This window comes from Mauremys reevesii, linkage group 4 (assembly GCF_016161935.1).
Source record: "Mauremys reevesii isolate NIE-2019 linkage group 4, ASM1616193v1, whole genome shotgun sequence".
Taxonomy (NCBI): Eukaryota; Metazoa; Chordata; order Testudines; family Geoemydidae; genus Mauremys; species Mauremys reevesii.
Genome location: NC_052626.1, coordinates 132,848,323 through 132,860,941, shown reverse-complemented (window position 1 = coordinate 132,860,941; position 12,619 = coordinate 132,848,323). Strand labels below are relative to the sequence as shown.

At 42.6% G+C, this 12,619-nt stretch overlaps 1 protein-coding gene across 3 annotated transcripts in view; it reads left to right on the top strand.

Annotated features, from left to right (window-relative positions):
- Positions 1-12,619, top strand: part of DSTYK (dual serine/threonine and tyrosine protein kinase) — a 59,655-nt gene that overhangs the window by 20,037 nt on the left and 26,999 nt on the right. For all 3 annotated transcript variants that reach the window (XM_039535796.1, XM_039535797.1, XM_039535798.1), the window contains exon 2: positions 258-646. In XM_039535796.1, the coding sequence (XP_039391730.1) occupies positions 258-646 (389 nt within the window). The remainder of the gene's footprint in view (positions 1-257; positions 647-12,619) is intronic.

Genomic DNA, 12,619 nt, shown 5'->3' with positions numbered 1-12,619 from the left:
CTGCTGTTTGTATTCATTCAGTACAAACCCTGAATGGGTGAAATTAGTTTAAAGGTGCAAAACACATGTAAATACTTAGTGTTGTTAAACATGAGTGTCTGGCTGGGTTTCTGCTTTGTTCCTTACAGGGCATGCACCTTTCTGAAGATAATGCTGTGCTGACTATAGATACAAAACTGTAGGGCACGCATTCATAGGGCTGCGAATTGCGCACGTTAATCAGCATTCCTAATGCAATCTGTTTGTTTGAATTCTAGGACAATTGATTTCCTTATCCTTCCCCCGCCATGAAGAGGAGTACCTCCAGCTGACAGTGAACTGGCACCCATGCCTTCTAATCCTTGGTCAGAACTGCAATGCCAAATGCCAATTACTAAACATGCTTTTGGGTGAGAAGCTGCTACCCACCACTAAAATAAGCAGCGAGGAGAACTGTAAGAGGCGGCGGATCCGCTTCACACATGGGACACAAACACGGATTAGTCTGGCGCTGCCTGGGCAGTATGAACTGGTGCATATGTTGGCAGCCCATCAAGGGCAATGGGACACAATACCGGAGGAGGACTTGGAAATCCATGGGGACAATGAGGATCCAGCACACCAGATAGCAGAGCTGGAGGTGACGCTGCCTTACTTGCTACTAAAGGTACTGAATAGAGGCACACGTGTGTTGTTGTCGCTTATACTTGTCATATTTAGGCTTATCAGAAGATAAAGTTTATTGCACATGAAAATGTTAAGATGTAAAACAATGTGAAGGAAGCTGAAAGAGGCAGTATCTTCCCCCAGAGAAGCCTGGAAGTGTGGTGGTGCTGTAATGGATAGGGTGTGTGTGCATACATATGTTTTTATTACCCTAGCCACAAATAGGTCACGTGTTTTTTTTTATTACTACTACCTATCTCAAAAGACTCATTTAAACAGATGCACCTTAAGCCTCTCTTAAACCTGAAGGACTGCAGTCCCAAATACTTTCAGAATCTGCCTCCTGTCCAGAATGAGTATGAGAGCAGATCTCTCCTCCAAGTATGACTTGCTGCACACCACTCATGTGTCAGCCCTGTGGGCACAGCCTAAGCATTCCACATCCCAGTTCTGTGATGGGACAGAATGACCTGGTGTTCTGTAAGGCCTGAGTACCTTCTGCTCCCAGACAGCAGTGTGAGTTGAGAACTATTGGTGCTTCCTAGGTTCAGGTTTTATAACAGAGTGCCAAACCAGTTAAGGCTTTTTTAGGTGGTAACACCCACAGGTGTGTGGGGAGTTTTGTTTTTGTGTTTTTTTTCCTCCCCTGTTTGGTTAGAGCAGGAAACGGAGAGTCTCTTCCTAGATTTGTCATAGCCGTACTGTGGCCTTGGGTGAGACATGTAACCTCCTTAAAATATCCTCATCCATTAAAATAAAGATAATGGAGTCTTACCTCGGGAGTGTTGAGACTCCACAAATATTTAATAAATGCTTTTAAAGACAAAAGACTCACTGTGGCTTATGTTCAAAAGCATTTATCGTATCGCAGTATATTCTTATTCCTAGAACACAACGTGGTGACTGGCAAATAACTGCATTAGGAGATACAGTAGTTTATATCTACTCAGTATCTGATCTATTTCTCAGATCAGTAAGATTATCAATGTACATCTACAAAACAATAAAATAAGTTGGCTAAGACAGTAATTTCTGTCAATGAGCTATTGATAACTTACAAATAAGTCTGGTGGGGAGCTGCCTTTCTTCATGTCCAAGTCACAACATATATTGTATAAACCAGCCTACAGCTAAAGACAAAATCAGCGCATGAACTTTGAGTGTGGTTTTCTTTTATGACTTTTTTTTCCAACAGCCATGAGTGTTCATGTTGGAAAACGTTGTCTTTATACTGGATCTCTTGGGCATGTGATATCAAGTGGAGTTAAGTTTGAAAGTATTGTGTAGTTTTAAATTCAAATATTTTACTTGTTTGGTTAAATTTTTATATAGGCCATCTGAGTATGGTGCTGCTCACAACCCTCTTGCATGAGAAATTTGCAAGTGACAAGATCTTTGTTTGGCTTTGATTATATTTAGGACAAGTTAGATGAAAACAGCCACTCAGATTAACTTGAAAAGGGATGGCGAAGTAAGGACACCTCTTCTAGCAGAAGAGGGAATTACTGCTAGCCTCAACTTGGGTTGAAGGCTTTTTTAAAAGATGAAATTTTGAGACTAAAACCAGGGAAGATCAAACGTCTAAGAGTATTTATTTAATACACTGCAACAGTGAGATCCTTTCCTTAATGTACATAAGGATCAATTGACTAGGGATAGCTTTCTGTCAGTGTCAAATCGTCAGGGACGGCTTTAGGGAAAACGGCACCCTGGGCCCCGCTGCCTCCAGCCAGTGCTTAATTTGCATTGAAAAAGATGCTGGGGCTAAGCCCCAGCACAAATTAAGCACTGTCTGGGAACTCTCCAGCCACCCAGCTCTCAAGATGGCATACCAGAGAACTGCTAAGTGACAAGAAACTTGTCATACTGTCACATCATGTGATTTGGGGGGGAAAAAATGTTCAAAACTCTATACAGATCTTTCTGTACATTGTAAAAGATGCCACTTCGTAGAGTTTGTCTCTTTTGTCTGGCTGGTTTAATACAGTGCCATGAGACAGGATCATTTATAGATCAGCTTTCCCTCTTGCTGGTCTGTTACAGATTTAATAATTTAAAACAAATAAAGGCTTATTTTACCTGTTTTATTTTTGTATTTGTAATTTTAAGTGATCTAAAAGAGAAGTACGCTGTTCAGCACATTCCAGTAAAATAGGACGGACACTGCATCGTCAACTATAGGAATTTCTACGGTCCATAGCTGTGGAATTGAAGTCTCAAGAGATTAAGGTTTAAAAAAACATATTCATAATAACCAGTCAAACAGAATACAGAACATACAGTACTTGCTTCACCAGGGTTCTGTTCTTACAATTGTATAATTTAGCAACCACTTAGCAACTTCCTATGGTAGCTAAAACATATAAAGTGCAAAAACCATGGCATAAAGGGTATACAGTTTGGACTCTGACTTATTGTCTGCTATTAAACAGTCTTTACAAAAATAATAATTTGATTAGGCTAATAAAAATTGCAAAAGTTGATCCCAGTGCTTATTCAGAAGAAATTACCTTTTTATTGGGAATTAATTTTTAGGGAAATTCCTCTTGTGCAAACCCATGCATTCTAGCTTTAATAACATTTTACATCTGCTGTGTGTCTCAGAATCGGCAAGAAAAACATGCTTTATCTCTCACAACACGTGTGTGTGTATAATATGTAGCGCCAACAGGAGTCTGCCATATGTGATTTTACTTCAGGATACAAAGACTGTATGGTAGAACATACAATCGTTCTTTATTCCTCATGACAGCAGCAAAACTTAAATATGTTTGCAGGCAAAGCAACACAAATACAGTGCTTCTCCAAAACTCTGAACTGCTGAGCTATGGCAGGAGCTGGGGATAGATCCTGCAAGCTTCATGAGTTCAGTAGGATTAAGTGTATGAGTAAGGACTTCTTGAAGATTAAAGGTTTTAGGATCAAATCTTTGGCTTCCACTGATACTTTTTTCTTGAGAGCATGCAAAAACGGAAGGGAAGGAGAGAACCCAGGCAGACAGAGGGGGAGAGGGAGCCATCTTGTGCTAGTGCACAGAAGCTGAGAAATGGTAGTCTGATTTAAAAAAAAAAATAATAATTTTTGTTTGTTTTTTAAGGCACCTAATCTGAGAGGTATCTGAAATTTTGTAAAATTCACTAACAATAATAATGAATAATCCTTTCTCCCATAAGCCCTGCACTCCCCTCCTGCACCCCCTTTCCCCCTAACCTCTTCTATGCCCATGTAGAATCATCTCCTCAGTTAGCTCCTGGAGTATTCTAGGATGCATTTCATCAGGCCCTAGTGACTTGACATCTAATTTGTCTAAGTACTTTTTTTAACTTGTTCTTTCCCTATTTTAGCCTCTGATCCTACCTCCATTTTCGCTGTCATTCACTAAGTTAGACATCCAATCACACCAGCCGCCTTGGTGAAAACTGAAACGAAGTGGTCATTAAGCACCTTTGCCATTTCCACATTTTCTGTTATCTCCTCCCCTCCCCCAATTGAGTAATGGACTAGCTAGTTTGATCTCGTTTTGTGCCTTGGCCTCTCTAATTTTGTCCCTACATACCTGAGTTGTTTACATTCATCCTTTGTAAGTTGACCTAGTTTCCACTTTTTGTAGGACTCTTCTTTGATTTTTAGATCATTGAAGATCTGGGTAAGCCAGGGTGGTTTCTTGTCATACTTCCTATCTTGCCTACACAGTGGGATAGTTTGCTTTTGTGCCCTTAATAATGTCTCTTTGAAAAACTGTCAATTGTCTTCAGTTGTTTTTTTTCCTCTTAGACTTGCTTCTCATGGGATCTTACCAACCAACTCCCTGAATTTGCTAAAGTCTGCCTTCTTGAAATCCCCCCTTCTTGAAATTATTTTGCTGTCCTCCCTCCTAGCATTCCTTAGAATCATTAACTCTATCATTTCATGATCACTTTCACCCAAGCTGCCTTCCACTTTCAAAATTCTCAGCCAGTTCCTCTCTCTTTGTCAAAATCCAGTCTAGAACAGCTTCTCCCCTAGTAGCTTTCTCCACTTTCTGAAATAAATGGTCTCCAATAAATTCCAGGAACTTGATGGATAATCTGTGTCCTGCTGTGTTGTTTTCCCAACAGATGTCCGAGTAGTTGAAGTCTACCTCACCACTAAGTCTTGTGCTTTGGATAACTGTTAGTTCTTTTTAAAGAGAACCTCAACCACATGGGGATACAGATCTGGGGACACAGAGCACCTGGTGTTGCTGCTCACTCCTCCCCTCCCCCCCCCGCAGAGAAACATTTTGCGGGGGTGTGTGTGAACAGTAACACCAGGTGCTCTGTGCATCACTGCTCACCCCTTCTCCCCAAAACATTCCTCCTTAGGGAGGAAGCAGAGAGAAATCTGGGTGTCCCCAACATGTCTCCTCTGAGAGTTTGGGGGGTAATGCCCCCCCCACTCTTCCAAACTCCACCTATGTGTGGCGCTCCCCACTGTCACTCACTTCTCTGGGCCCTCCCCTGCCCACTGGCAGTGTGCATCTGTGCACTGCGCCTAGTGTCCCCCCGACCACAGTGCCCTGGGTGGTAGCCCATTTTGCTGGCCCTGCCTAGAGTACATAGAGGGCTTTCTGAAATTCTTCAACTATTGCGGTAGCTTTGGTGGGCATGTTGAGCAGATTAGATCCACATTGAGCAGAGGTAAGTGTAACAGTGGTAAAATGCCTGCTGGTGTTAGACAGTAGTGCTGGCACATTATTAGAGCAATAAGAGGATTTACAAGAACACTTAAAATAGACATAAGCCCTAATCTGCACCTCTGTAGCATGGCTCTTGCCAAGAAATTCCTGCTTGCTTTGACTAGAGAAACAAAGCTAGTGAGCTGCTAGTAACAATTGCACGTTGGGGGAGATCATGACTTTAAAGCGTAAGTGTCCACACTATGGTTACTTTTTACCAGAGGCACTGAGCGTCCCAGTTCCCGTTAAAAGAACAGGAGTACTTGTGGCATATTATGCTCAAATAAATTTGTTAGTCTCTAAAGTGCCACAAGTACTCCTGTCTTTTTTGCGGTTGCTACTCTGAAACCAGTTCCTGTTGACACCCACTGAGTTGAAGGAGCCCAACACTTTTTTGAAAAATCAAGCTGCAAATATACCCTCGCTCTAGCTGCTGCGTATGCTATTCCTGATAGTTTCATTTTTATTTTTTATAATTAAACTCCTTCCCCCACTAACGGTGTGTTTTTTTTATCTAGATTTGTGCTTACAGATCTTTGTGCTGAATATTTTGTTAGTGACTCTAGTAACAGGGAGATGGTGTTGCTGAAGAAACATTTGTGCTACTATTTTCTAAATTAGAATGGGCTTGACTGTGGCGTTGCTTTATGGACTCTGAATGCTTGCTTACTAGACCATCTTTGAATTCAGTAGAACTTGTTCTGCATCTGACTTAGATATTTCTCATAATGGTCATACCTCTAATTCTGTCTCTTAAAACATTTACCAATAGAATTCAGTCTTGATCCTGGAAATGCTGACACGTCTATTGCTTGTAATGGATGTTGTGTGGGTTTAAAAAAAATCTGGGCAAGATGCTTAATTACATAGGCAGGTTTGGATTGGGCACTTATACCATGTCTGTCTCACATTTCTATAAAGAACAAAGTGGATCTTAAGCGACAGTACATCATAGAAGGTTCTGTAAGGCTCTGTAGGTACACAGTTTTTTGTTTTGGTTTTTTTTTCTTTTAAAAAAAAACAAGACTTAACCTATAACTTGATAATCTTTGGTGTTTAGGATAGGATTTGCTACCTTTTTCTGCATTACTAAAGGATATCGTAGCTGAAATAAACATCTTGCTTCACAGAAAGAAGAGCCCGGAATCTGACTCTACGTGGGTATGGTGGTTTGGGAGCACAATTCTGTGCTAGCAGGTATATTTGCTCTTAGGCATACTTATAATGTAACTGGCCCCCAAAAAACCCATGTTTGGCAAAGCTATTCTACTCCTTGGGGATCACTTCTACAAAGGAATGCATCCGGATCACGGAGGAATAATCAATGTAACAGACAGATTTATGGTGAAAGTAAATGCTTGTTAATTTTGCTGAATCAATAGTGCTTAGAGGTTCCAACTGAGATCTCTGAAATATTGCGCATCCCAGGGAAAACCATTCAACAACTAAAGAGGCGTTAGTGCAGACTGAAACTTCCTTTATACCTTGGATCACAGATCAGTCTTGCTTTGTGCTTCACTCTTAGTGGGGTGATTTCCTTACCTTCGAATGCAGGTGGAGTCTGAGGCCTAGTAGGTGCTTACAGGAAATTCCCAATAAAAATGTAAGGAAACAGTACTTTCCACATGTGGTCAATACTTTGTTTTTTTTAAAGGGGGAAAAAAATAATTTTGTTCCGTGCACTTTATCTTGGGTAACAAAAGTAGGTGGGTCAGTAACTTCACTGAATTGGCTTTGCTACTGCTTTTTGTGCACCAATGCAATGCTGTTAAGTTTGAATTCTTCTCACCATTTTTCCATTACAGGTGGCAAAGAATGTGACTGCATAGCCATTTGGTGTTAGTTGTAAAGAACATTCTAGCAAAGGCTCTGAAGTGTATGTTGATTTCCTGTCTTGTTTCTGAGACCAGTTAAGATGTTTGGTTTTGACTTTCAGTGTAAAACCCTAAGGGTATGTTGACACTGCAAAGAAAGACCCTTGGTGGCAAGTCTCAGAGCCTGGGTCAACTGACGGCTAAAAATAGCAGTGTAGACATTTTGGGTTGGGCTGGAAACTTGGGGTCTCAAGCCCAGCGGGGGGTGGTTTTTGAGTCCGGGGTCCAGCCCAAATATCTACACTGCTATTTCTAGCCTTGTATCCAAGCCCAAATCAGTTGACTTGGGCTCTGAGGCTTGCTGCCACGTTACCTTTAGAGTAAATCTACACTGCAATAGGCTGGATTCTGGCTGAGCCTTTCCTCCAAACCCCAATATAGCACTGCTGCAATTAAGTTTGATTGAGATGCTTTTGCTGAGCAGAATTAAATGTCTGGGAGCTGTTCTGTTTAGGTCTGACCTCGGTTCAGTGCTAGAGGTAGGGGATTTTCAGAAGTACAATCACTGTGAAATTCGTATTTCCTTCCACCCATATCCAATTAGAACTAGAATCTGGGTCTTGTGCTATGCTCTGAATGTCAATACTTTCAGCTTTTGCTGGCTTAGAGTGATCTCTCATATGATGGGGCAGGTTCTGTGGCTTTTGCAGTAGGGTAAGAAGAGTCTAGTATTAAACACTGTTCAAACTGTTTTGGATCTCTTGTGTTATCTGTAGACTTGTTTAATTGGCCCTTTTACTGATGGAAGAACACAAACTTCTAGGAGCAGGATTCTTATTTATGACACAGACGGTCTTTATCCAAACAGGGGCGGCTCTACGTTTTTGGCCGCCCCAAGCAGTCATGCGCGGGAGGCGCCGCGGGAGCAGCGGACCTCCCGCGGGCACGACTGCAGAGGGACCGCTGGTCCCGCGCGGCTCGGCTGGACCTCCTGCGGCTGCGGACGGTTCGCGGGTCCGGCGGCTCCGCTTGAGCTGCCGCAGTCATGCCTGCGGGAGGTCCAGCCGAGCCGCGGGACGAGCACCCCCTCCGCAGTCATGCCTGCGGCAGGTCCGGTCCTCCCAGGGCTCCGTGGACCTCCCGCAGGCATGACTGCGGCAGGTCCGCCGCCCAGCCTGCCGACCCCGGCCGCAGGGGACGCCCCTTAGATTTTGCCGCCCTAGGCACCAGCTTGTTTTGCTGGTGCCTAGAGCCGCCCCTGTATCCAAAGAAACAAAGTAGCACTAACAGCTTTTATTTGCAGAGGGTGCTGACACAGTGTGTTACTGTCAGTTTTAGTTTAGGGTGCTGGCCTGGGACTCAAAGTTCTGGGTTTAATTCCCTAATCTGCCATATGCTTAGTGTTAACTTGAGCAAATCATTTAATTTCTTGATGCCTGAAGTCTCTGTTAAATGGGGATAATAGTACTTCCCTACCTCACAGGGGTGTTGGGGGTAAATGTATCAAAGATTGTGAGGTGCTCTGGTACTTTGGTAACTGGGCCATATAAGTACCTCAGATTTATAGCACAGTTGTATAATTTGTCCCTAGCAGCATCTGATTTATTAACCTAGTTATTGCATTGATTGTTTGTGCTCCATGGTAGATCCATTCTTGGAATCGGAGTACTGGACTTGGTTTAGTGTTTGAGTGAAATACTGAATTGAGACTTCAAGTGGATTATGCTTAGTGAGACACAACAGCAAAAGCTTGGTTAAAAAAGGATAGCCTCTGGGCACCTCTAATTACAAGTCTCTCTCCCCCCAATAAATGGAAAATGAAACTGTCCCAGGTCTAATAATCTGGAGTAGGGTCACTTTGGAAGCAGCAAATGTCTCATCCTTAAATGAATAGGAGGCAGGTATATGAGAATATGGCAATCCTCTACCAATTTTTATCCTAAAGTACAAGGCAACTGGCTGTGTCCCTAAATAGCTCATTGCACTGAGATAAAGATCTTCAATTGTTTCTCTTCTTTATGTATGGTCTATAGTGTTTTTCCTTTTACCTGTATTTGTATTTATTTAGTACTGGGGCTAACTTCTGCCCTTGAATAGAAATGTACAGAATGTAGTCCATAGATATGTGTAGGCTGTCAGTGAGAGGAGAATGGAATGCCTTTTTCCTAATTGGCTATTTTGTATTACAATTAGGTGCTGTAACATATATGTTGAGCAATATTCTCTCAAGAAGCAGAATTGTAACCCAGATAGTTGTGTAGTTGGTGTTTAGGTCTCCCAGTGTTCAATAAGTCTTGATTTTTAGGCAGGGTTTTAACTTTGGGGAATCATGGATGTAATTATTTGACAGTAATGTATTTGAAGCTTTTGCCAACTACAGCAGAGCATACTTACTGAGAGCTCTAATTTAGTGAGAACTGCTCAAGATTCCAAGATATTTCCATGAATCACCGTGTGACTGTAGCAATTCTAGCTAACAGTCCTCTCCGTGAAACTGTCTTATGAAAATGATTGTAGAGCAGCATAGGTGTACATGCTGCTGGGCATGCACAAGAAGACTAGATTGCTGCCTTGAAGAGTTTGTAATCAAAGTTTAAGAACATACAACTGAATAGCATATGGAAATATTCAGAGAAGTGCCATAAATTGGGGTAAATTACCTCATAGCATCACTTGTTTGTTTTTACTTTTAATGTTGCTGGAAAACCCTACAAGGTCTCTGCTAAAACAATGACCTGTTGCTTGCACTGCATTTTATGTTGGTTTTTTCTTTTGCCCGTCTCCTAGAGACAGTACTGGCTTCCTCCTTTGTTTATAGTCATCCGTGTGAGTCATCTTTCAATGTGAATATTGCAGAATTGCCCATCCAATTTTTCTATAATTTGTACTCTTGTTTAGCTATGGGCTTGGGAGTCCCATGACAGTCATAGCAGGCAAACTGCTGGCAAGACCTTTTTTATTTATTTATTTTAAGAGTGGAAAAAAATGGGAGACTACTAAAGTCTTTCATTTGACTAAATTTTAAGTCAAATGAATTCTCCCCCCCCCTCCCCCGGACGAGCTCAGAGTGGCTCCCTCTGGTGCACAGTGAAGATCTCACTTATGCCTTCATTTCTGGATTATTTGGGAGAATTTTTGAACTCTTAATAAAGTAGCATCCATAATTGTAATACTTTCAGCCACACCCAGAGGGGCATATTTAACTCTTCATCAGATACAAAGGAAGTTTGTTTCAGAGCTGGCCCTTCATTGTAAGTTTTTAGTATTGGCACTTCCAAGTTGCAGTGTCAACCAGTGGCGCATCAGGATGCAGGACACCTAAGAGCAATCCATTTAAAGCACTGAGCAACTAGGCACTGGCTAAATGGAAGCTCTAAAAATGCATGCATCGTGATTAGCTAGTTAAAAGTGAGCTATAACTTGTGTTCTCTCGCTTTTGTTAGCAGAATTATTTTGTCTCTCCTTTAAATAGGAAACTACTACTATTGGAAACAATACCGAAATAATATTGACTAGGTAAATGTTTACTCAAAAGCTCCAAAGGGCTATGCATGTGGTTAAATCATGCTTTAAATTAAATCTAAGGCTGAATGCACCTCCTGTGGACAAATGCAAGGTATCCTCATGGCCGGTGCAAGGAAGTTTCGCGCCCTAGGCGAAACTTCCACCTTGCGCCACCCCCGAACTCTGACCCCCCCCGTGGCAGCTAACCCCCCCCACGCCAAAGCTAACCCCACCTGGGGAGACCCCCCCCCGTGGCAGCGAACACCCCCTGGGGAGAACACCCCCTGCGGAGCCCGCCCCAGCTCACCTTGGCTCCACCTCCTCTGCTGAGCACCCCGGAGCTACTCTAATTCTCCTCCCCTCCGAGGCTTGCGGTGCCAATTGGAGGAGACTTAGAGCAGAGGCTGTGTGCTCAGCGGAGGAGGCAGAGTGGAGGTGATCTGGGGCGGGGAGCGGTTCCCCTGTGCACCCATCTTCTCCCCCCCCCCCCCCGTTACTGCAGGCGGCCCTCCCCGTGCCAGCTCACCTCCACTCCACCTCCTCGCCTGAGCGGGCTTTTAGGCGCCCCCAACCACTAGGCGCCCTAGGTGGCCACGCAGTTTGCCTAAGTGGTTGCACCGGCCCTGGGTATCCTACCCGAAAGAGTGACAGTATTTTTGCTGCCTTGCACCTCTTTATCAAAGGATCCGAAAGCACTTCACAGATATCAGAAGTATCTGATTAAGCTTCTACACATGAGTAAATTACATCCATTATAGTGAGATTTGGCTTCAATACAGAGGTAGAAAATGAGCTGTAGCATCAATCTCATCTCCTCCTCCCGCACTTTGACTCCTGTGTAAATAATCTAATTGCCCAAATAAAGGTCTAGACTGAACAAGTGAAAGTGAATCTTAAACTGCATCCTTAAAACTGCTTAGCTCTAGGGCCACCAGCCCTCCTCCCACAGCTCATCCCTGAAGATGGATCCTAAGAAGCTACTTCAATTTTTAAAAAAAGGAATGTTTCTCACCTTTTGCCTAGTTCTTGCGTTTCATTGTGATTTTTCATGGTCTAATGCGGTACTGATTGGGTTTCCAACACTGCAGGGCAATACTGAAATTCAAAAACTTCACATTTATATGGATGTTCAATTTTGTTTCTTGTTGTTGTTGTAGTTAAAAAGGGGAGGGAGGAGAAGACTCTCTTTTTCTTGGGCCTCTACTGCTGAAGTGTGTTTACTTCTCATCTCAGGGAGCACTTCACCCCTAGCAAAAATCTCTCTAGGAACATTTTAAAGGTGACTCCTAGAGTCTCCGATTCTGTGGAAATGAGTGACATGTCCTCACCTTGGTTCCACAGCAGAGAAATTAACACTTTGCTCATGGCTTTTAAAGACAACACCATTAAATGAGATTTTAAATTGTTTTGCCTGGCTACGTAAAAGCATTTCCAGTTAATTTAAAATGAAATCTTTTTCCTTTCTAAAATAGTGATACTGCCCATTAGTCAGTTATTGGTAGGGCAAGCCCAGGGCTGTGGGGCAGTTCATATAATGAACGGTTTGTAAACATGAAAACTGGAGATCTGTATTTCCGAGATTGGACAGCCTTGGAGTTGCAATCAAAGAAACGGAAGTACTTACTGTGATTCTTTCTCCAAAGAATTTCACGAGTGGATCTGGATTTTTACATGCAGTTCTTCCACTGGCTTCTCTAGCAGTCTGCATACTGTGCCAAACTCTGATGTTGGAAGGGAAACAGAAGTGTTAACAGATCCTTAGTTGAATCTAGGTCTCCAGAAAAAAAAGATGATGTATTTGCATGAGAGGATCCCTGTTATAGCTCAACATCTGGTCCAGACACCTAAGGGACTTTGGCTACCATTCTTGCAGTATCAATAGCAGAATCTTGAGGAACAGCACTGATTTGTTACAGATGCATTTTGTTTTTTCAAGTTCAGATTAAGGAAGCCTGTCTAA